Source organism: Onychostoma macrolepis, chromosome 20 (genome assembly GCF_012432095.1).
Source record: "Onychostoma macrolepis isolate SWU-2019 chromosome 20, ASM1243209v1, whole genome shotgun sequence".
NCBI lineage: Eukaryota > Metazoa > Chordata > Actinopteri > Cypriniformes > Cyprinidae > Onychostoma > Onychostoma macrolepis.
Window position 1 is genome coordinate 12740804 of NC_081174.1, and position 26832 is coordinate 12767635.

Genomic DNA, 26832 nt, shown 5'->3' on the forward strand with positions numbered 1-26832 from the left:
AGGTTCAGGTACAACAATTTTTAATTTAAATGAAAAGTATCAATTAGTAATCCAAAAACGCTTCAATTCATTGTGTTTGGATCACTTAGCAGAGAATTTTAAATCCTGTTAAGAACAGGATTGAGTTAAAAGCATTCAGTCTTTTTTAAGCTTGTGAGTTTTTCCTCCTGTTAGAGCTTATTAGTTTTATCAGGATTGTCTCTTTACACAAGAAATATTCTCTTAAAAGAGGTAAAAGTTACTTATCATCAATGGTCTTATGTTTGTTTCATATAATATATATGAAAAGTATGCAACATGCACAATTTGCAAGTGTGCATAAAAATGTAAGTATAAAATGGGGCCCAAGTCACAGATTTGTAGTAAAAATGTTTGAATTTTGCAATTTTATAAAGCATTTTTATTTTTGTTAATTTTTTTATTTTATTTTTTTTACATATTTTATTATATAGGCTACTTTTATTCTAAAAATGAGTAATATAGCTGAATGAAATCAACATCAATTCCAGAATTTCTTAAGTATTTACTTTAAATGATTTTAATGATCATGTTATCCAAAGAGCATCAGTGGAAGTGAGAACGTCTGAAATATGCATAGATATTAATTAAATCACCTAGAAATAGTGCAGAATCTTAAATATTTCTTATTCAGTTTACATCATAACATTTTTGTTTACTTTTACTTTATTCTTGAATCTGAAAAACTGTTTAGTTCCAGGTTTAAATTACATTTTTAAATTCCAGATACAGCCCACATTCTTACATAGTTCATACTTGCACATTTGTTTCATGGGCTTTAACCATTTCGGTTGCATTTCTGTCCAATTTGCATCATTGTTCTAATGTTGCCTGGGCTTGACAATCTAATGGGCTTGACACAGAATTACTTAATGCATTGTTGCTGATATTAACCTGGGCATGTGTTTTATGCTTTTGTCTTTTACAGAGTGGAAGGAGAGGATGAATGAGTGTGATCTGCTAGGCCAGAGAGTATAGCCCTGCTATGTTCACCTGTGGTCCCTTTATCATCTGATTAAATCTATAGTAAGCTGACATCTACCACAGGCCGTTGGATGAAGTTAATATGGCCTCCCACAAGCAAAGCTTTCAATGCTTTGACACCATCACAGACGACCCATCTCTCAAGCCCCCTTTCCCCCATGGACACTGCTCCTCAGCATCCTTCAGAGGCTCATCCGGCTCGACTAGACTGGAGCCGCTGGAGGATCACGGATGCTATCTCTGTGCCGATCACCAGCAGGCCAAGGCGATGGCCTCAGAGGCCACAGGAGCTTACTCGAACCCATGGTATCATTTCCAGACACATCCACACTCTCAGCAGTATTCAGGCTGGAGGCCCACTCGACCTGAGGAAGCTCCTGGGCAGGTTGAAGATCACCACCACCACCACCATCATCATCACAGGCACTCCAGGAAGATTGTGCTTGTGAAGAACAGTGACCCTTCTGTCCGGAGGACCATTGTGCTGCATCGCAGGAGCCTGCGCAGTCTGGCGCTCTTCATGGACGAGGTCTCTGAACTCATGCAGTGTCTCATCAGGAAGCTCTACACACTGGAAGGCCACAAGGTGAGTCTCTTCTGGAAATATACTCCAATGTTCAAATGTTTGGGGTCAGTAATATTTAGAAATTAACACTGTTATTCAGCAAGGGTGCATTAAATTGAGCAAAAGTGTCAGTAAAGACATTTATAGTGCTACAAAAGATTTCTGTTCATGAAAGAATCCTGAGAAATACTTTTTTTATATTAAGCAGTGCAACTGTTTATATGTCAACATAGTGTTTGATAATAATGTTTGAGTAGCAAATCAGCATATTAGAATGATTTCTGAACGATCATGTGACACTAAAGACTGGAGTAATGGCTGCTGGAAATTCAACTTTGCCATCACAAAGTTTTTTTATAGCTACTACTGTAGATCCAGTAAACAAATATGCACATACTGTACCTTTAAACTTGAAGACTTTTTAAACTTTCAGACAAGGCTTTGTTATGCCATAATTCAAAGTATAACTTCTTTACTAGATTTTCTTTTGAATTTATTATTCAATTCCTTCCAAATCTGCATCTTGATTTTTAGCTCAATTCTAATTTATGTCATTGTCAATTTAGTTCTAAGTGGCGCACAACCCTAGAAATCACGGTCTAGTTCATTTGATTGTCATGCAAGACATTTGATTTGAACAAGGGTTGCACACTAAAATAAGACTAACACACTTACTCTTAAGAGAGGATCTACTAAGTTGTATCTGTAGTCTGTATCTCAGACAGAACACAAACTGAGTCAGAACTAAAAAAAAATGCTATGAAGCCCCTGTCCGCAGTACATATTAAATATCGTCAGTCAGTCTTCAGGTTTGCTTATTTGTGCAATCTGCTTGTGTCTAACATTAAGAGAATGTTATAAAATGTCTCAGATTGCAAATAAAGTACATGTAGCTATTTACATTTATATTAAATTGACCCAAATTATGTAAGAACGGCTGTTGGTTTGCAGAAGCAGCAAATGTTCTAAGGACACAGAGGCCTCTAGTGGCTGAAACCGGAGGCTCTCATACAAATATTCAACAGGCTCTGGAGAAGTTAGGCTAGCAAATCTGTTGTTCCTTCACAGCTCTCACTTTAGTTAAAAACACATGTTTACAGGAAGTTAGGTATTTGTAAGTGACGCCACATCTGACAGCTGGAAAGTCCCAAAGCTGTGGGACCACTAAATTTGAGCTCTTTAATTTGATTTTTTTGTGCATTAGTTATTTCAGTCAAGCAAACAAAGTGACAGTCGCCACAGATGGAGTTGTTTGATTTATGAAGTGCTCATAATGCTGAGAACAAGATTAGTTGAGCAGATCAGTCAGCGTAAAGTTCATTTTATTTACTATCACTCCCACTAGCGCTTAAGGGCAAATGCCACAGACCACGGAAGAGGAAAAAATAAAGAATTACAGTCTGCAGGTGGTTTGGGTAGATAAGAGGTAGACAGGGTGGCCCGGGCAGTGTAAGAAATAGCCCCTCTGGGACAGAGCTATGGCAACCCTGATAAAAGGTGAGAGGCTAGGAGTTTATACAGCCCCGAGGGGCATCCAGAGGCTGTTGCACAAAATCAAGACACGTCTCTAAGTGTTCGCACGCAACGGGTATGGCACGGTGTGCCACGGTGCTAATGGTGGCATCCTGCTGTACGCAGAGAAAGTGCTGTCCCTTTAAAAGGGGAACACTTCTTGGCTTGGAGTCCACAGAATGTCTGGAGTCGATCCAGGCATTTCCTGTCCATCAGAGCTGGACTCACTACTAGTCATTGCTGACTCTGGTCAACGCTGCTGGTTCTCTGTGGGTCTAGAGCAGGCACATCCTATTAGCACTGCCACAGGCATGTACTTCCCATAGAAAACATGCTGTAAAGTGGCACACACCCCTCCACAGGGGCCTGACTGATACATGGATAACATTACGAATGGCACCGAGACAATGCCAGAAATAGCTCAACCAGCACTAGAGTAAAGGTTTATTTGTCACTGGCTGAAAGTTGAACATGTAAGAGAACAAGAACAAAATCCAGCATGACACTCGTGTGTCTTAGAAGATATAAAGTTTTGTGCTTCGGTTGCTGGGCAAGACGCATTTTAGTATACTATGGGTGAGTTTTCAGGGCAAATAAAATGGTCACAAAAAGTTTAATAGTTTAATAATGTAAAAGTAAAGTTTGTGAAGCAATTCTTTTAATATGTCAGGCAAAATAAATAAATAAATATTTATCAGTGACTGATTTCCCCCTGAATACTAAATCATTTGTCTATTACGTTCCATTATAAATGAACCGACAGTCATTACTTGCTGTAAAGAATACATAATCTTTTTTTTAAATAGCATTCTGAAAAAAATTCTAATATTTTGTAAAATATTATTGGTCATTTGTTAGCATAGTGAGGTCCAAATATATGTCAGATTGATGATATATTAAAACCATATAAACAAAACATACATGCATACAAACACACACACATATATCTTAAATATATTATATTTAAAATAATTATATTTATATAGGCAGAAATATTCTTACAAATAAGAGTGGCATTTATTTATGCCACAAATACAATACAAATCTGAACAACCGTCTTAGTCAAGTAATTAAGGATATACACATTTTCATTTGTAACATTATTTATTATAACTAAATTACAGTGTTACTTATTTAGTTTTATACTATTTTGTGTGTGTACCATTTAAGATTTCATTCTTTTGATTGTAGCTTTCTCATCTTTAATACACTCTTTTTAAATACCTTTGAATAAATCTTTCCTGCTGTTCTTGTTAGATATGATCAGGATATTCCTTTACTGGTATTGTTGCACAGCGGTGATGCACCAGCATCCAGAGAATAACTATTAATCTTGCTCAAATCAGAGCTATTTTGAACCAGCAGAAGCAGGTCAATGCCATGAAAACATACAGTTTGAGATACTCGCATCCTCTACAGTTCCAATTAATTATCTTCAAACCCACTGGAAAATTGAAAAGTTTTCAAGATATAAAACTGCAGAGCATGCAGATTTAACATAAGGTTAGTATTGTGTTAAAGAGTGATATGAGACGTTGATGTGTGTTCTTTTACTCCTTATATTTACAGTATACTCTGCTTTCATGCGTTTGGAATCTGATTCAGCATTAGATGTTGTTGGATTACTACAATTAAAAATGCGTTTTTGGACATATTACTCATGTTTCTTAGCTTTTTTCTTTCCCAAAAAGTGTTAAAGCCTTAAAGGTTTAAAGAAGACAGTTATTTCTTCATTAACCTAGTGAAAAATGTATTTGTATTTCATACTAAGTATACTACAACTACATTTACATATTTATTTACTTAATTAAAATACCCTGCAAGTGTACTTTTAGTGTTTTAGTAACTGGTATACTTAAAGTCTGCTAAATTGGAACCACTAATTTTGTGCTTAAAGTGCTTTAATTGTGTGGAAGTAGTGCTGAAGTCCAACTATATGATATGCTGAAGTAAATTTGATTGTGCTAAAGTGGAACTTAAGGTACACTTTAAATATCTTGCATTTAAAGACCAATGTTATTCAAAGATCATATAATCCCCATCAATAGTGACATTAAAACACATTTTAGGCTTAACATGGCTTGTGCATTGGTGCACAAGTAGTACTGCAAATTATTATTATATCAGTATATAATCAGATATTAAAATTTTATATCAGTAAGTCCCGAACAATATGTCAGTAAATATGTTAAATAGATTTGAACTATACTTAGTATGAAATAAATGTATTTTAAATACAGTATATTACTTTTTTTTTATTATTAGGGTAATACCCCCATTATTTTTAGTACAAGAACCGACCTCAGATGAACTCTGATACTATTTGATTTGCTAGTTGATGTTGATTCTTTTTTAGAGAAATATAGATATAGTCACAATAGTTTTTTTAATTAGGGACGAAGGCTTTTTGATTGACTTGTGACCTATTTGTTTGTACACTTCTTGTTTATGCTGACCCATGGGTACTGACTCATGCACCAAAAACACCCTGCATAATGGATCACACACATTTTCAGATCACTGTTTTCATGATTAAACATTAGTGTGGGAAAATGTATACACCAGATGGGTTGACTTCCCATGGCCATTAACCTTTAATTGGTATGGCTTCAATCCATCATAGCACATTTCCTCATCAGAATTTGGCAGTTGCAATAATCCCTGCTGATTTAATTTCAGCCAGATATTGCTGATCTCAATCAGTTCGATTCTGTCATATTCTAATCAACCAGCAGCACAGTCTTTCTAATGTAGCGAATGATTTGCATGTTTTTTAGATTGACAGTGTGCAAAGTCTGCTGCAGTGCCCGAGCATTTTGGTTTGTGTGGGACGTGAGCCTTTCCACCCACTCCTGTTGGACAGCTTCAGGAAGAACTCTTACGACAAACTTCCAAGGCTGAACACAAAGCAACGCTCTAGTGTCTGCAGTGATGAAAAGGGGGCCAAGAAAAATGGTAGGTCACTCTGCAAAAAGTATTTTTCATCTTACTTTACAGTAAAAATTAACTAAACATCCTCAAAACAACATATATGTTTAGTTTTTCTAGCCTGTGTGGTAGCTTTATTTTGTATTTTTATTTTATAAATTTATTTACTTGTTTTATGAAATACATTTAAACTTATGCTTAAAACAAGAAAAAAGTATTTGCCATTGAAATAAGAAAAAAATAATTTTAAATAGAAAACAAAAAAAATCTATAAAATTATATGATGATTTTGTATATTTATTGTAATAGTTATTTACTTTGTTTACTTTCTTACTTGTAGTCAACTTTGGACTTGAAACTAAGAGAAGCGTCATCCATCCAAGGTGTGATTCAAGCAACAGATCAGCAAGACTATCCGTCTCATCTGAAAAGTTGTTTCCTAATGGACTTAACCCATTACCACCAGGGCACAGAGGTCCTCATCCAGGAGAAAATACGATGGATGATGACATTGAAAAGCGAGTTCTGGTCAACAAAGACGGAAGCCTGTCAATGGAGATGAAAGTGCGCTTTCGACTATTACACAACGAGACATTGCACTGGTCCACAGAAGTGAAGAAGTCAAAGAGCACTTTTAATGAATCCCATGTTGTACCTGATGATGCTTGTTCCCTCTCGCATGGCAGTGCAGAGAGCTGCTCAGAAGCGGATTCTCTCTCTGCTGGCGAAGCAGATGAGACATACAGCACCAAACGTTACCAGAGACACTTTGAGGAGCCACATTGCCAGCACTGCTGTGCTCACTGTCAGGAATATGATATCTGGAAGAATCCTGTACCTCCTGATCAAGGATCTGCAAGACACATCAGATCCTCAAGCTCAAGTGCGTCCTCGCGGAAAATAGTGTGCAAAAAGGCATCTACTGACAGCATGCGCACAATGTCCAGTGAGGAGTACACAGAGCATGTAGTGGAAAAGGCAACTTGCATTCAACGGACCTTCGGGCAGCAGGGCGACTCCACAGTGGAACAATGCACCATCAACCATTGCCACAGTCGAAGTGAAGTACGCTCAATGTCCCCTAAAACAAAGAGCACAAGTGCTGTAGAAGACAAGCCTGAGAACACTCATTTATCTGAAAATGATGAGAACAGACCCGATGTCATATCCTCTAACCTCCCTAAAGATCAATTAAGTGTTCAGATTACTCAGCCAGTGGAGGAAGAGGAGAGGTCTGTATCTGTTGTGAGTTGTTCTTCTCAAATTTTAGCATCGCTGAAGGAGGATCAAGATGATGAAGATGTTGACCTTCCTCTGAGCACCTCGAGAACATCCCGTGGCCAACAGGACGAGGAGAGCCTAGATGCAGAACCAAACCCATGTTCTACTACACCCTGTAAATCTCCTGCACATTTGTCACCGAGACCACCAAGCAAATCTTCATCTTTAGGACGGTCTAAAAGATCCAGAAAATTGGTCAGTCAAGAAGTTAGTGATGAAGAGGGCAGGTCTGAAGCATCTGCTGAGTGTACTGGAGCAAGCAGTGAAACAATAGAGGAGCGATCCTCGAGTGCTATCTCCATAAAATCCAACATCTCTGGAAAATCAAATAAAACAAATGTTTCAGAGGTACTTGAAAAGGATGGAAGAGCACCCAGTGCCATGTCAGTCAAGTCACAGAAATCTGACAAATCAAGAAAAACTGACATCTCAGACAATTTGTCTGAGGAACAAATCTCTGAAGTAAGAACATCAAGTGCTATGTCTGTTAAATCAAATATATCCGTAAGGTCAAAAATATCAGATATCGACTTTGTTGAGGCTTTACAAGACAATGTTGAGGAGAGGGCTGTAAGTGCCGTGTCATCTAAATCGAATATTTCTGCTACATCTAGTCAGTCTAAAGAGCCAAAATCTGTGCCTGATGGGGCATTAGATGAAACAATAGAAGAAAGAGCTTCAAGTATTAAATCTGGAGCATCAAACAAGTCTGGAATTGAAGAGGTGACAAATGATGATCAAACAGTGGAGAGGGCTCCCAGCTCCATTTCGAGAAAATCAAATATTTCTGCAAGATCTAATTTGTCAATTGAGCTGAGCGAGCTTGAAGATCAAGACAGAGCCCCCAGCAGCATTTCTGTTAAATCAAATGTCTCACATAAATCAAAGTCTGACATTTCAGAAGCAGCATATTTTCAAGGAGATGAATCTTTAAATTCAGTGAAATTAAACACACCTGAAGCTGGAGCAGCTCCTCAAACAGAGCTATCAGGGCAGAGATCGCCAAGCTCTCTGCCATCAAAATCAAATATCTCTACAAGATCCAGAAGATCCAAAAATGTTGAGGTAGACCAAGATGAAGCACAGGAAAAAGATGATGTTCAGGAAAGAGCATCAAGTGCTATTTCAATAAAGTCTACTACATCTGCAAGATCAAGGAAATCCGAAACAACACCAAAATCAGGAGAAGAAATGAAGGAACGAGCTCCTAGTGTTATGTCAGTCAAATCAAATGCTTCCTTAAAATCAAATAAGTCCAAGATGGAGGAGGAGGAAATAGAAAACAGAGCCTCCAGTGCTTTGTCTGTTAAATCTGAAGTTTCCACATTGTCAAAAAAATCTAATCAGTCAGACGTAGAGCAAATGGAGAAAAGACCATCAAGTGCAATATCAGCTAAATCAAATGTTTCTGTAAGATCTAAAAGGTCCAAAATGTCAGAGGTGGCAGGAGATGATGATCGATCATCTGCAGCAGCATTACATATCTCTGAAACATCCAATGAATGCAGCACAGCACCTGAAGAAACCTGCAAAGGCACAGAGAAGTCAACAGGCAAAGAGAAAAGAGCAACAAGTGCATTGTCAACAAGATCCAATAACTCTGCTATATCCAAGAAATCCAAAATATCTGATATGGCTGATGATATTGGAGCTGAAGATAGAGATGATTTGAGATCTGCAAGTGCAATGTCCTCTAAATCGAATGTATCTGTGAAATCAGCTGTCTCAGAATTGGTCACAGAAGAGCCTTTAGAAGCACACGACCAAACTGAAGAACGGGCTCAGAGTGCATTATCAGCACAATCCAATCAGTCAGGAGTGACTGTAAGTGAGGGAGTTGAAGTTGCAGAGGAACGGGCACTGAGTGCCATGTCATCTAAATCCAATGCTTCTGAAAGACCAAAAAAATCCAATAATTTAAAAGTGCCAACTGCTTTGCCTCAAGCAGCAGAACACCAAACAGAGGAACGAGCTCAGAGTGCATTGTCAGCTAGATCAAGTGTTTCGACAAGATCCAATAAGTCCAAAATTTCAGATGTTTTAACTGATGTGCTTGTTGATGTGAGAGACCAAGAAGAAGAGAGAGCTTCAAGTGTTTTGTCTGCAAAATCCAGCATTTCCGCAAAGTCAAAGAAGTCAAATGCTTCTGCAACAGACGTCAAAGCTGATGACAAAGAAAAAGGAGACAGAGTACCAAGTGCTATGTCAGGAAGATCTGATATTTCTACCAAAACCAGTATCTCTGCAAAATCCAAAGCATCAAAAGTTTCAGAAGTACCACCAGAAGAGCCTGATGATGAAGAAAGTGAAATAAAAGCACCAAGTATTACTAAATCCAGTATTTCAGTAAGATCCAATAAGTCAAAGCATTCAGAAAAAGAGGTTCAGAACATAGAGAGACCTACAAGTGCAATTTCGGTAATATCCGATGCCACACATGATGAAAATGAAATCACAGATGATGGTGAAATCCAAGAAAGGGCTCCAAGTGCTGCATCTGCAAAATCACATTCCTCTGTAAGATCCAGAACATCAAAGGTTTCTGAAATAATCATAGATGAACCAGATAAACAAAAAGTAGAGAGGGCACCAAGTTCTAGTTCATTGAAATCTGATGCCTCTGGAAGATCTGGTGCAGATGACCCTGTCAATGAAGAAAAGGAAGCAAGAACAGAAAGTGCTTTGTCCTCAATTTCTGTAAGATCAAAGAAGTCAGAAGATTCTGAGATAATCAGCTATGTAGAGCAGAGGGCATCAAGTGCAGCATCAGTTACATCTAAAACATCTGCAAGATCTAAAAGGTCAAATATTTCAGTAGTTGCTCCTATAGAAATTGGAAACACAGATACTGGAGATGTCCGAGCATCAAGTGCAATGTCTGCAAAATCTTGTGTATCTGCGAAATCAAAATGTTCAGAAAGAACAACTGAGGATGAAGAAGCAAGTAAAGTAGTAGACAGAACAACCAGCTCTTTGTCTGTCAAGTCAAATCCATCCATAACATCGGCTACCACTGTTAAATCAAGTGTTGTGCCTACTAAATCAAATGCTTCTGCAAAATCCCTCCTCTCAGAAGCTGAAGAGCCTGACAGCAGATCAACAAGTGTGGCCTCTAATGCATCTGCAGAAACTAAAATGTCTAAAGCAAGTGTGAACACACAAGCAAACCGTTCACCAAGCAAATTGTCAGTTAAATCAAATTTGTCTACAAGATCCAAGAAGTCTAAAGTTTCTGAGAGTGAGGACCATACACACACAAACACTGAAGATACAGAATTAAACAGAGATAAGAGTCCGTTGTCCGATCACTCAAAAGTATCTCAAACAAAGAACTCAAATGAATGTATTTGTGGTGCAATAAACAAACCATCAAGTCCAGTGGCATCATCTGAAGAAGACTCTGACCATGAAGAGATACCTGCAAGTCCTCTGTCTAAAAAGTCAGCAAAGTCCAAAATCAGTTCAGTTGGTTCCACCTCTGAAAGAGTTTTAACACCAACAAGCACCTCAGTTTCTATTGGGATTGTTGAGGATCATGAGGCTGATGATGTTGAGGAAATAGATGGAGGTGCTGTTTCAATTAACTCAAGAATATCTGCTTCATCAAAGACTGAAATATGTGGTATATCCGACCAGTGTTTATCAAAATCACCAGTACAAATCACAAATGAAGCGACACCGACATCAGAGGAAAGACCTAAAAGTTCAACATCAGCTAAGTCAAATGTCTCTGGTAAATCGAAGTCCAAAAGCTCTCACTGTGGCTCTACATGTCCTACAGACACAATCCAGGACAGAGATGATGTAGCAAGCAATAAATCCTCCAAAATAAAGTATTTAATGCCTTCATCTGAAAACCAACCATCACCCAACAGTTCAGTGAGGCAGAGCTCTCAAACCCAAGAGATTCGTCCATCTAGCAAAGCTTCCGATATGTCTGTACACACTGAAATCACAGGTCAAGAGAAAGCTGAAAGTCCAGATGTTACCCATAAATCTCAAAGTGTCTGTTCAAAATGCAGTTCTACACAACAGAAAGGAAAAATTTCCGATGCTTCATGTGCCTCAGCAATCTCAGACTCTGAGAAATCCAAAACTAAAGAAGGAAATACTGCAGAAATGGCTGACAGACCAAAGAGTAATATATCCAGTTCATCATCTCGTTTGAAAATAAATAGTCAAAAGAATGATGTTGAAGCTACAGTTGTCAGTGAAAGAAGCAATAAACTAAATACCAAGTCAACACAGAAAGTTCAAGACAATGCGCCCGAGCGTTATTCAGCGACTTTATCTGTTACCTCAGGAAACCATCTAAGTCCTAAACCACCAAAATCTCCTAAAAAATCCAAAAAACCTATTATTCTACTTGGCAACTCTAATGATAGCAAGTTATCGCAGACCGTTCCTGCTCTAGAACCAAGAAAAGAATATACTTTTGCAGCAGCAGGAAAACCTGAGTCTTGTAGATCTGATACAAATGTCAGTGAAATTAAGAGTGAAAAAAGTAGCAAATGTAGAAAAAGAATTGGAAGCGACTCTTCTTGCCACAAGATGGATGATGACATATCTGAGCTGAGTCCTTCTTGCTTGCCAAATGCTTCTCCAACTGAGGTGGTGAATGAATGGCTGAGGAAAATCCCATCACTTACCACCTTGTGTGATTTGGGTGACGGATTCCATGACGATTATGATTCGATAGAGCCACTTTGCACATCACATGTGCCATCAGGAGATGATAATGAGCATGGATGTTTGCAGCCAAGTGATGTTACCAAACTTGTAACACAGAATGAAATGGAAGATGATCATGTGGTGAATACAGAAGGGGCTACTGACAAAGAATCTCCTGAAGTTGCTGAGGGTGATCGCTCTCAGAGAGGGGATGAACCAAAGAAGTTTGATTCTTCGGTTCTGGTGATGAAAGTCTTGTTGAGCCCCAAACTCGACCGATGCAATAGCCTGCCAGAGGTATCTCCTGTATATGGACGTAAGCTCAGCGCATCAGCGCAAGGTCTTCTGGATTGTTTGGCAAATCTTCAGTTGTTAGACTTTGGTCCTAGTGATGAAGACGGTAAAAAGGAAAAATACCAGGAGCTCATGAGCATGCTTAAGTCTCTTTGGCTCTGTGACCCAAAAGACGGTGGGAAGACATCTGTGGAAAGAAACAAGCGCCTGGACGAGGAATTCAAAGCCAGGTCATCCTCAGGGGTAGATGTTAACAGTGGCTCAACAGGTTCAGGGAAAAGTAGTGTCAATGATGGCACCCAACCCCAAATCAACACAGAATGTGAAGTCCTGGAAACCCTGACAAAGGTACAGGAAGTTGATGAAACAGCAGAAGGGGAAGCTTCAGATTCGCCAGAATCAAAATATGATTCAGTCACTCCAGATATAGCAAATCAAGCTCAGTTAACCCCAGAGACAAAGGACACAGTTCAAGAGAAGTTAAAAGATGATGTCCCAGGCTCTGAAGAGACAATCAGGAGTAATGATAGTCCAAGGGAACTCATTGAAACACCTCTTTCCTCAAACAAGAGTTCTGTGAATAATCCCAAAAAAGAGGAAACTGAATCAGACCGTCAAGAGGACGCAAGTTCAGGCAGTGCTCCAAAACAACAAAGAGGTCAGTTATCAAAAAGGCTTTCTCAAGACCCTGATCCTGTATGGGTTCTGAATTTATTGAACAAATTAGAAAAGCAATTTATGACACATTATGTTAACGCAATGGCTGAGTTCAAAGTCCGTTGGAATCTGGATGACAATGAGCAACTTGATGCCATGATATGCGAATTGCAAGGTGAAGTCCGCAGAAGGATACAATCGAGTATAGACAGGGAGTTAAGGAAAATCCAAGGTAGAGCTGGAAGACCAAGACCACCAAAAGACACAATGTCACGTGAATCTACCATGCAAACAGAGCAAAGGCGAAGACGTCTGAAAGTGATGCGCAACCAATCAGTTGATCCGCAACCTGATAAAAGTGACGATGATTATACAATGACAGGGACCGATTTCAGCGATCAACGTAGCGATGATGAATATTGTCCTTGTGACACATGCTTGAAAAAGAAAATGGCATCCAAGCATGTGCTACCTGTGGAAATGCTTAATTCTGCCCCTGTGATGATCGACTTTGATTTAAGAAGAATTCTCCAGATGAAGAAATCATCTCCAAACAATGAAAAGATTGAGGAGACTGCTAATGAACAAGCAAGTGAGATGAAAGGAGAAAATGCAGGACTTGCGGCTGTCAAAGAGGAAGATGAGAAAGAGGGGGCAGACAAAGAAATTCTTGCTTCCAGTGCAATTGAAGATGAAAAACAAGAATGTGAGGAGGGTGAAGAGGAAGACAGTGCCTCTAGCTCTTATGTAGAATATAGTTCAGAGAAACAATCAAATATACCCAGGCATTTAAAGAAAGATATGGATGAAATTGCTGAGAAGTCTGTTAACACAATGACTGCGCAACAAGATGAAGATCAAGAAGAGACTGAGACTGATTCTGATTTAATGGCTTTGAAAGAAAGTACAAGCAGTTGTAAGATTAATGAATTAGATGAAGATGTGACAAATGATGACATTAGTGAATTTGATGACATAATGCAAACTGAAGCAGCAGAGGAAGCATTTGAAGAACACACTGAGGAAGAATCAGAACAGCAGGACAAGACAGCTGATGATGAAACTGCTGAAGAAGGGCAAAATGCAGGAACAGAATCTGTTGAAGAGGGTGAGACCACTGGTGAAGAGACTTCAGAGGATGGGCAGACTCCTGAAGAAGTAGCTGCTGGAGAGAATGGCATAGCTGGTTGTGACACTGCAGAAGAAGGTGAGACAGCTGAAGCTAAAACTTCAAGACATGGTGAGACAGCAGGAGACGAAACTGCAGAAGAGGGTGAAATGTCTGAAGATAAAACTTCAGAAGATGGACAAACTGCAGAAGCAGAAACCACTTCAGAAAATGGACAAACTTCTGAAGATGTAACTGCAGAAGAATGTGCAACAGTTAATGATGACAATGCAAAAGAGCATGAGATGGCTGAAAAAGAAGCTCTGGAAGATGGACAAACTGCTGAAGATGAAACTGGAGAAGAATGTGAGACAGTTAATGACGAGAATGGAGAAGAACATGAGACAACTGAAAATGAATCTGTGGAAGATGGACAAATTGCTGAAGATGAAACTGGAGAAGAAGGTGAGACCGTTAATGATGACACTGCAGAAGAGCAGGAGACCACTGAAAATGAAATGGCAGAAGATGGACAAACAGCTGAAGGTGAAACTGGAGAAGAAGGTGAGACCGTTAATGATGACACTGCAGAAGAGCATGAAACAGATGAATGTGAAACTGCAGAAGAGGGACGAACTGCTGAAGATGAAACTGGAGAAGAAGGTGAGACCGTTAATGATGACACTGCAGAAGAGCAGGAGACCACTGAAAATGAAATGGCAGAAGATGGACAAACAGCTGAAGGTGAAATTGAAGAAGAAGGTGAGACAGTTAATGAAGACACTGCAGAAGAGCATGAGACAGATGAATGTGAAACTGCAGAAGAGGGACGAACTGCTGAAGATGAAACTAGAGGCAAAGATGAGACAGTTCATGAAGACACTGCAGAAGAGCATGAGACAGTTGAAAATGAAACTGTAGAAGAATGCCAAACTGCTGAAGATGATACTGGAGAAGAAGGTGAGACAATAAACAACGACACTACAGAAGAGCATGAGACAGCTGAAAATGAAACTTCAGAAGATGGAGAAACTGATGAAGATAAAACTGCAGAAGAAGGTGAGACGACTGAAGATAAAACTTCAGAAGATGGACGAACTGCTGAAGCAGAAACTGTTGGAGAAGATGAAATAACTGAAGATGAAACTGCAGGGGAGGGTGAGGCATCAGCTAAAAACGAATCTGTAGAAGAAGAAGAGAATGCTGAAGCTGAAACAGAGAGCAATACAGGTGATGATGAAACTGCAGAAAAGAGTGAGACAGCTGATAACAACAGTGAAGAAGAGCATGAGACGGCTGAGAATGAATCTGTAGAAGACGGGCAAGCTGAAACTGCAAGAGAGAGTGATTCAGGTGAGGAGGACACTGCAAAAGAGAGCGTGACCGCTGAAGATGAAATGGCAGAAAATGGCCAAACTGCTGAAGCAAGAGAGGGTGAGACAGACAGTGATGAACCAGCAGAAGATGAGCAGAATGCTGAAGCTGATGCGGGTGAGGGAGATACAGCTGATAATGAAGCTGTAGATGATGAGCAAACGGCTGAAGCTGAAACTGCTTATGAGAGTGAGACAGCTGAAGATGAAACAGAAGCAGAGAGAGATACTGTGGATGGGACATCGGTTGAAGAAAGAGGAACTGATGTACAAAGAGCCGATGAAGATGAAGACAACACAGATGATGCAGGAACTACAGGAGGTGTGTCAGCTGAGGAAAAAGAGGCTTCTGAATCAGAAACAGCAGATGAGAGGACCACTGAAGCTGAAACTGAGATGTCTGAAGAGAAAGCTACTGTTGAAGATAGCAACACAGCTGAAGACCAGTGTGCTGTGGTAGAGCTGGCAGAGCAAACTCCTGATCATGAGACGACTGGAGAAGAGACGGACAAGAGTCAGTCAAACGATGAGGAAGACAAGGAAACTGTCAGTTGTGAAGCAGCAGAGGAGGAAGATGTTCTTTCTAACATTGAGGACACTGAGAGTCATAATGTCTTGACTTATCTTGAGGTAATTGAAGATGAAACACTCCTTAAGAACAATGGTGACATTGTTCTAGATAGTGTTGATGATAAAGGTGAAGAAAGTGGAAAAGAAGATGATGATGTGGAGGTATTGGCAAACAAAGCTGGTTATGTGGCCAACACTGGTGAATCAGCTGAAGCTGGTGATGAAGCTGAGGATGACACAGAGACAGATGAAGGGGAGCATAATAGGAACACTCTAACTTTACAGCCTCTGTTACAGCCAAAACCAAAAGATGACAAACCAGATGGGGCAACTTCATTTAATGTTTTGGGAAAGCACAACTCAGAGTTTGAAGATGGTGCCGATGCTGATGTAGAAGACTCAGAAACAGAAGAACACAACCAAGTCATAGATTTGACTTCTGAGTCAGAGAGCAAGCCACAGAGTAAAACTGCACATAAAACCTTCAAGATGCTCATTCACACTATGAATTTCCTCAAACTCTCAGCCACTGGACTACCAAAGAGCAGGGAAGAGGATAATGAACCTGAGGTTGAAGATGAAGAGACTCCAGAGGATGGCAGTGATGATGCAGAAGAGAGTTCCTGTGTGGAGAAAGATGAGGTGGAAGAGAATGGGAAGGAGAAGGGCAAACTCACAGATATTACAGAGGACACCGCAGAAGGTGAGGAGGACCAGACAAATGAGACTAGTGATGATTCAGAAGACCATGAATGGGAATCGTCTGAAAATTCCTTGCAGAAGCAGATAACAAAGTCATCCCTGGAATCTCAGCCAGGTTCCTTTGAGGAAGTTCACGAGGAACAGGAAAAAAATCAGAAAGGTTTAAATAATCTGAAAGCCAGCTGGTAGAATCCTTCTTCAGCATCAAAGAAAAGAACCAAAGATGCTCTTTAGCATGTAAAAATGGTTCCAGAGGGGTTATTTCTCTATTATCCTTAGACCGTATAATAATTATCACGAGTTTTTTAATAGCCCTTTGGATTCCTTATTTTATTGACCAAAGAGTAACATATAATGCACTTTACTTATTATTCACTTGTGATTCCATTATATATGCAGATTATATATATGCAAAAGCACAGCATTACTGCTCAGGTACTGTAAAAAGGGAACTGCTGAAACTTGAACAGCACATGAAGCTCTTCTAACTTGATGGAAGGAAAATTGTTTAGAATTTTAGTATATTTATGTCAGCACAACATATTTAATTGCAGTTATTTATATAATTCACTCAGTTGTAAGCCTTAGCCATTGGAGGGACTGTTGACAAGGGTTAATAATGTATCATAGTTACTGTATCATACTGTATACGTATGTGCTGCTATACAAATGTTCCACAGTGTAAATGAAAAATCACACATCATAGTGACATGGAATGGAAATCAGGGGGCATAAACTGTGGTTATGAGTGCACGAGAATGAATGTATATTGAACATATTTGAATCTGAATGTTTGTTTCATTGTAGCAATATGAATTAATTATCTAATTTACTTGTAGGTTGCTTACGGGAAAGCATACCTTTAAAAAACAAACTTTATTTAGACATTCTACTAACTATAAGTAACTTTGCAACTACATATCTACTAACTCTCAGAGTAGACTGTTAGGTTAGGTTTAGGGTTGGTAGAATAAGTTGACAGTCAGTATGTTGTATGCTGTAAGTTGTGGACCCATCAAAATAAAGCATTAGAAGATGTTAAGCAGATAGTCTACTAATACTCTAATGACTGCTAGTTGCAAAGTTGCTTACTGTTAGTACAATGTCTAAAGTGGACTATCAAAATAAAGTGTTACCCATTTTTGTCCCTGCTAAAACACATAAGAGATGTCCATTCCATCTGACTTGGTCAGAATATGTACACTAATGCTTACTTTTAAAGTAAGTGCAGTGAATGCAGATGTATAGGATTGACATCAGCAGAAATCACCAATATACAGCATGTTGTGTATTATAAGGATCGAGGTGCACACATTAAGCCATGCCTTAGATGTTTTGCCACATAAAGGACTGTACATCTAATGGACTATATTGTTTATGTTTTGTTCACACAAAACTCTAATGTGAAGTGATGCAGATGCAAATGCGGTTCCTTCATTGCAGTTTCTTTTCTGCTGGCCAAACGCTTAATGGTTAACTTAAATACAATAAATTCCTTGTTACTTGAATGTACTAATTTCCTGCCTGAAATAAATATATTCAAGCTTAACTGGTTTTAATTTTTTAAATTTTGTTATTTGCCAAGCAAAAAGGTTGAATTCTAAAAAAAGAACATTTTCCAGTTTTAAAAGAAGGTTCAAATCTCTAGGATGTACTGTACATGTCTACATATAGAATCCTTCCAGAGGGATGTTGCATAATTGAAGAGGTCATTGGGGTCATTGTTATTTAGGTTTGTCACTAGTAAGCATTAACACTAATAGGCCTGAGCTGATGGTTAAATAGACCTTCATTGCTCTCTCAATAGTACTATAATCTCTCTATATGTATAATTAGTTTCACTTTTCTTCCAGTAAAATGCATATTCTATGACAGGCGCCTGCCACTCTATTACTCTTCACTAAATCTAGTGAAGTCTACTTCCATTACAAAAGCCCTGTTGCTTTGGTCACGGTGCCTTTCAGAAGTTTTGAATAAGAGGGAAATTATTTCAAGGGAGCTGACTTTGTCTCTGAACCTTCAATAGATCATACCATGACATTCATGACACAATAAAAAATACCCCCTGAAAATATTGAAGGTGAAAATCAGCAAACTATTAATAACCTGACCCACCTCATCCATCAACCACCTAGTTAAGAGTCAATTCCCAGCCAGTGAGACATCTGAAACAACCTGCATTTTGTTTTTTGCTCTCCAACTTTGCTGTTTTTAACAGGCCGGCCGGTTCGCTGAACAGGGGCAGAGCCCAAGGATCCCACGACAAGTCCAATTACTCAAGTTAACGCCCCCCAAAACGGCGTCACCTGTCCAATCCATTAGTCTAATGTAGATATTTGTAGACTAAATGGTATGTATATTCAGGGACTTTTAATTACTGTCTCTTTCTGACAGGTAAGTGTGTGGCTGGTTATTTGAAACTGTCCTAAGAGACTTCATTCCCTGCCTTTGCTCGCTGGAGTCATAGGTATATACAGCCCCATTGGACAAGTCTGATGGATGGTCCTCTCTTGTTGAGTTTCCATCCTCTGCTTCCGGAGGGAACGTGACATAAATAATTGGTGTCACTCCCATCGACCGAGTGCCACACTCAAAGGCGGGGCTGAAGCCGCTGACAAAACACAGCTGTCTAATCTCACAAGTTCTCACCATATCCTAGAGTGCCTTCCATCTCCTTACAGAGAGAGAGAGAGACGATGAGACCAATTTGCATTTTAGCATCATGTAATACCGACTAGAGGAAGAACATAACTGCCAGTATGCAGGCAATACAGATAAAGTTATTGCTTTAACTTTAACTTTATTTGTAATAATATTTAAAGATTTGATAGCTTTATACTCTATACTTTATATAGATGTTGCAACAGAAACTGCTTAATTGCTTTTAGTCTTATAAGGGTCAAGAACAGAACACATTATATTGAGTCAAAAATACATAAAAAGTGCAGTACATACAAAAGTTTATATATATATATATATATATATATATATATATATATATACATATAATTTATTTATTTATTTATTTTTTGCGCAAAGGGTGCAATAACTGTCTTGTATGGAAGCCTGTTTCCACCATGGAATTAAAAAAAAATTAAATTAAATTAAAATTCAACAATTCCAAGTTTAGGTTTCAGAATTCTGACTTTTTCCTCACAATTGAGTTCATATCTCACATTCATATCTGACTATAGAATTAGGAGTATACATTCTTAGAATATCTCGCAATTCTGGGTTTATAGCTCAGAATTCTGCCTTTTTTTTCTGTTGGAAATTGCAAGAAAAAAAGAGAAGGAAAGAAATTTCAATCACATTTATTTTTATTGTACTTTGTTTCATTTTATTTTAGAAACACGCTTCCATAGTTCTGATATCATGATGACGAATAAAAAAAGCTTAATTAAAAGGATGTTATTTCCTAGAAAAAAATATTTTAAATGAATGTACTAATATTCTAAAAACTCATGTAGTGCAACCAACATGCCGGCGGAAAAACATAAAACAGGAAATTATATCATAAAAAGGACCCCTGCAGACTCTCATGATGACCATATTTGAAGGTCAATAATGCTCTTAAAATATTGGATAATTTGATCTTTTGACAAAGAAGTTCAGGCTGTAAATTCAAGGTGTAAAAATTATTTTTACATTTTGCTGAAAATGATAAACATTTTTCAAAACCATGTGAAACCAACACAAAGAAGCACATTTGTGAACTAAATACTATTTTAACTTAAACTTCAATCAGTATAGTCTTAAATACATAGTAGTTTAGCATATATATGAAGAATGTGATAACTATTTAATGCCATTATAATCAAAGTGAAGAAAGTGAAAGTGACTTTTAGATTATGAATCCTCATTTTTGAGATTCAGAACACATTCAGCTGCCCACTGCCTATGTGACGGATCAGATCATTAAACACTTTTTGGCTATTGCTGGTATTAAGAGGCTTTGGGGCTTTGAACTTGAGCTGATGTCCATGGTTGCCCAAACATGGCTGTAAATGTGGATAAATAAGAAGACTTGCTGGAGGAAGCACCTGCTCCCTGACGGGGGTTATTTCCACCCTCAACACTGGGATATACAGACATCTATTCCGGAGGATAATGCGAGGGGTTTTTCCCTGTTTTTCCCTGTTTACCTCTGAGTGTTATGCCTGCAGCCAGCTGCAAAGACCCGCTTAGTGCGACTCCACACTCTCAGGCTTCCAGATGTTCCAGGAAAAACAAGTGTGCCAGCCTGTCGGTCAGGAGAAGAGTCATTTTAAGCTGTGTGCCAGGACTTCCTGCCTCACACACTACACAGGTGGATGTCAGTTACAAGTGTAATAGAGCACACTTGTCTTTTTCAGTATTTTGCTGAACCCCAAGCATGCAGAACATTCAGACCAATTATTCATGACAAATAATCTAAAATCTAAATCAGTTTATATATTGTTGTGTGTATGTATGTATATATATATATATATATATATATATATATATTGAAGAGTTTATTTGCAAAAACATATAACTCTGTGTTTTTTAAATGTTCAAAAATCATGTTTTTTATTATGTTATCATGTTTTTATTGTGTTGTATTGTGTTAGTTAGCTGTTTTTTTCAAAATAATCCAACTGCAGTTTGATTGAGATTAACTGAAATGCACAATGAAAAAACATGATTTCTGAGAATTGTTAAAAATGGAGTTATCTGTTTTTGCAAATGAACTCTTCATATATTAGATTATTTCTACTGTATGTATTTACTGAATAAGATCATTTTGTTTTTTGCATTTTATTATTTAAAATGTAATTTTAAAACTTACATAATTTTTTATGTTTTTGATTGCTGATTCTTTCATTATTATTCTAATGTTGCTACAGACTGTGGAATTCATACTACAGCATACATATCACAGACACACACACACACACACACATATGTATATATATACACGCGCACACATACTGACACACTTTTCAAAATCAATATTTTTCCATAAAAAAAAAAGGGACTACTATATATTTTTTTCTCAAAACAGAGTTAAAATACTAAACTTGACAGGACAAAATACATAAATATAATAAAATCAACACAAAATAAATAAAATAAATAATATTTATTAAAGCGGCCAGTATAAAAAGATCAAATCACTATTATCAAAAAGGGAAGTGACACACCATACAAAATCATAAAATAAAGCATAATATAATAATTTTATAAGCAAAATTAGGTTTTTCCTTATTCTGTAAAGCCCATTTTACACAGTACATATTGTATAAAACATATATATATATATATATATATATATATATGAAAGTAAAGAAAGTGTGTGTGTATATATATATATATATATATATTATTTTATTTATTTATTTATTTATTATTATAAAATGAAACACTAGTATTATGTGAAGTATATTTCCTGTTAATTACAGGTATATCAGCAGTAATTCTTGGGAACACAAACAGGACACAAGTAGCATGAGAATGAGGCAATCATTGATCATTGTATCAATCCTGGCATGTCTTTTTACTGTAGGATATGGCTCCAGTGCCAAGGACATGTCTTTTCAGACCACCAACTCCTGACAAAAACTGATTCCACAGAGGAAGTACCATGTATAAAGCAGTCCTGGAAGCCAGGGCTAAACAACAGGCCCTTGAGAGCATTGTTTGGTTTACTGCTATTGTAGCCGATGTGTCCATGGTCTCATTTAATAAAGGACGAATAAATGAGTGAGTCCCTGTCCGGCTTGATGTGTGAGAGGGGCAGAGGAGTTTTCCCACACGGTGAGAGGAAGAGAGAAAATGTTCTCACAGTAGGCTGCTTTCCCCCCTTCCATTGAGGAAGCACCCTACAAGGCTGTGAATAGGAGCTTCTCACTCTCTTTTGTCCTCAGGTGCTGCTTGATTGGCACAGTTAGGATTGGGTGCACGCAAACAATATGAGAGAGCAGACTCTTTCATCTACTGTAGGCCTGCAGTACCTGTTGTTTGATGCACAAGAGTTCAGAGTCTAGATAATAGCCATTTTGACTTGTATATGTACTGTAGTTTTTTCTACAGTACATATCCAAGTCAAAATAGCTAGTAGACTCTGAACTCTTGTGCATCAAACAACAGACACTGCAGGCCTATAGTAGATATAGTAGGGTGTTTCACAGCAATGTCACATAGAAGAACCATTTTTGGTTCCCCAAAAAAATCTTTCAGTGAAAAGTTCTTAAAATAACCGTGTTTTCCATTGTTATCCAGTGTTAAAACACAATGAAATGTTTTATTTTAATTAATAATTTAAAAATTTATTTATTTTAGTGCTGTCAAAATAATTAATCATGATTAATTGCATCCAAAATAAAAGTTTGTGTCTCTATATTAATTTTGAATAAAAGTGTCGGCCAAATTAATAAATGTAAATGCAAATATATTTAGACAACATGCTCCACTGTATTTTGGGGTAACCTGTCACAATGGAGGATTCCATTAAAATGCCTATTAAGCTTTCAGCCTTAATTTTGTCAAACATTTTGAACCCACAAAAATATCAATGCATTGATTTGGCCAACAAATTTTGTAATCGAATAAAATTGTAATATAATTCTATTTAAAATATATTCATTGTTGTTGTTGTTGGTATTATTATATAAATATTAATAAAAAATTAAATATAATGGTAGTCATTTTGTATAAAAGTATTGCCAATTATATAGTTGACTATTGTCAGATTGTACGTCAGTGTGTTATGTTTACTTGTTTATCTAGAACCATAGATGCCAATAAATAACTTTTATAGATAATAACCCCAAGAAATTTTCAGCAGAGTGTTAAGTATGACAGCTGGCCCCTGTTTGGCATATATGTATGTTCACACACACACACACACACACACACACACACCAAACACAATAAGATGGTGCAGGAGGAATTTTGCAGGGTTAGCATATTGTCATGAATATGGGCAGGGCACGGAGGTTCTCTCAAGCCACAATCTCTCTCTCTCTGCTCCTTCGTTTCCACTGTTATTCAGGTTATACTGCTGGACAGGATGCAGCGTCTGGGGACCTGGGTTTGTGGAGATGCAGTATCCGCAATCTCTGGGAAAACCAGAGTGGGAAAAAGATGAATGTGTTACCAGGACACCCTCAACAAAGTCCCATCACACACCTGCACTGCATGTACACTCCACACTCCACATCACATACACAGGTGGTCCACAAAAAAGCTGGCCTGACAGTGACGCTGGTACTCTCCAATTATGTGCAATCAAAAAGTGATTCTGACAGGAAAACGGGAACTGACAGGAAACAACTTTGAAGTGATTTAAAGTTGAACGGTACTTCCTTGATATAATTGTTTATGTAGTTCTCATATTAATATGATAAATGCCTTCCTGATTATATGGGAAAAACAGCGTTTGCTTAGGATAAAATGGTCAATCAACAATCTATTGTTTGATGTTTATAATAGTTCATTTCCTTTGTTTCTCAGTATTCTTCAAATGATCAAGTGGAATGATGTCATCTACACATTGTCATATAACAAAGAATTTCACAACAGGTCGCATATACTGTATACATTTTCTTTAACACAAGCTATAAATTCTGTAAAATCAGTTTTCTAGCAGAATTAAGATCATATCTAAAGTTAGATGAAAAAGATCTTAGATGGAATGAAATTTTTCATTATGAAAATGAAAGAGAAAACAATGACTGTTAAACCATAACCTTTCTGCTTTTTCAAAAAATTTTAAAAATTCACTTTGGAGGGCTTTGGGGTAGTACGTGTTCAAGTAGCGCGTAGATATTCGAGTAGATAATATTGATAACATAATTGTATTCAGCTACCATGTATAAATGAAAATAATTATTTAAAAAGAAAAATATATAGGCTAATTTAAAGGGGGAAAAAAAGAAATAGCCAAATTAAAATTCAATTAATTAAAACATATTTTCACATATAACTGACTCGTTCTTACAGCGTAACAGCTGTTAACTATGTGCAATATGTGCTTTAGGCATTAACTCGCCTGAAAAATAGGCTTTGCTGCTCTCTAGTGGACACTCCGGAATGGGCACAATTGTGCACGTGTCAGTAAACATATTCATGTTTCCGCTTTTCAGCAGAGGTGCAGTGAAGTATAGAGATTGACAGATTGAGCTGCTGCAGGACAGTAAATAATGCTCTTTTTACACTGCAGAAGCAACAATGAAATGCATTTACAGAAAAATTACAGTTGTAGAAATAAATGTTATGAAATTATCAATATACTGTAGCCTATGTTATGTACAATATTAGGGTAGACTGAGTAGCCTACATCTAGACATGTGCACAGTTGAAACACCTTAAATAACTTGCGTACACAAGAACCCCGAGCCGTGATTTTAGCTCCACACATGTGTTTTGGGCTTCTCTTTGATTATGGGAAATTTGAAATGTGTGCGACTGTGCGTCTTTCCATATCGGCAAAAGTTTTTTTTTAATTTATTTATTTTTTCCCAAGGTTAGATTTTCATTTCACCATGTCCCTTCCACAACGAATAGCTTATTATTATTTTATATAATTGTTAAACTTAACATATGTCATTGCAAACGTTGCTCTGTGCTCTAAAAATAGACATATTTTCTGACATTGTGCCATGCAAGGTCTTTTCATAATCTAGAGAAACGTGCGCGCATGTCAGCGGGGTACGGTTGAGACACAGTGTATCAACTGTACCCGGATTGGTGTCCTATTGCTTCACATGCTGTTTAGTTGTACGGTTATGATAATAGGTTAAAAGTCACATTCAGACATATGCTACGCAAATTCTGTTTCAAATGTCAACTGTCTATTATTAATGGACATATTTTCTAACATGAGTGTCAAAAGGATTACATAGCATTTTAAGAAATATACAAGGTGGTAAAGTGGGTACAGTTGAGACACCCTTTATAGGTTACTATGTACTGTATACAGTAACACTTCAATCATAGAAAATAAAATGCATACTGTGTGTGTTTGTGTACTGGCATTACCAAATGTCCCCACAAGTATAGTAATACCAGTAAATTCTAACCTTATGGGAATATCTTTTAGGTCCCCATGATGAAACAAGCTTATAAATCATACAGAATGATTTAAAATGCAGAAAGTTTCGAGTGATGCGTAGGTTTAGGGGTAGGGTTATAGAATATACAGGTATGTATATTGTTATTTTTACTGTTATATTTACATTTGGCCATGGTTCAGGTTTCTAATTACCCTGCCAACATTTTTCACTGGCCCAGTGTTACATTTCTATTTAGCCTATGTATTTATTTATTATTTACAGTAGCAATAAGAGGAGTAAATTGAGCAGCTAATATAATTTTATTCTATTGTATATTCATGTATTTTTTTTTCAGCCAGATTATGGGAAATCCAAAGATAGGCCTACTTTATACAAAATATGATTTCTTAATGAAAGCTTTGCTATTTTATTTTATGGTAAATATTGTTAATAATCTATACAGTCATAATATACATAGCAGATGAGGAGAAAACACAACATGACATTTATATTCTACAAAATATATAAAGCATTTTATTACATTTCAGATTTTTTTTTTTTAATATATAGTTACTGTGTTACAGTGAGATCCCAGAGTGGCGATTATAGTGCTGAAGCAAAAACCCTGAGCTACTTTAGCCTTTTCCAGATGTCTCACGTCAAAGTCAGTATCATACTGCTTCATTATTACTTTTCATACATTTTACACACATAATTATTATTCATACAGTTATCTAATTTCCATCATGACATTTGCTGTACTCCAAAAGTTACTAAGTTGTTCCAAAAGTAGGCATCTTAATTATTCCACCTCCTATATATGAATCATGAATCATTTAAGCCAATTTGGTATTTGGTATTTGGTATCAAGAGATGGAACATTCTCATTCTAGAAAAAAAAAAAAAAAAAAAAACCTGTGTAGAACAGAAAGAGTAAGAAAAATGTATTAGTGCTAATTAAACACATTAATGCCTTACTCTACATTTCTAATCCTACCCAATACCTAAATTTAACAACTACCTTACTAACTATTAACAAGCAGCAAATTAAGAATTTATTGAGGGAAAAGTCGTAGTTAATAGTTAACAAGTGTTACCTATTCTAAAGTGTTACCGTGAATTTTATCAACATTCAGGAGCACACTGCCATTA

The 26832-nt window shown here is 37.3% G+C and overlaps 1 protein-coding gene across 1 annotated transcript; it reads left to right on the top strand.

Moving 5' to 3' along the window:
• Positions 1–1399: 1399 nt before the first annotated feature.
• rp1l1b (rp1 like 1b) lies at positions 1400–17968 on the top strand (the record flags this gene model as incomplete). The annotated part of the gene is made up of 4 exons (XM_058754953.1): positions 1400–1588; positions 5857–6034; positions 6348–7111; positions 7211–17968. Coding segments are annotated over 4 exons (10773 nt in total), but the record flags the coding sequence as incomplete, so codon positions are not given.
• Positions 17969–26832: the final 8864 nt, after the last annotated feature.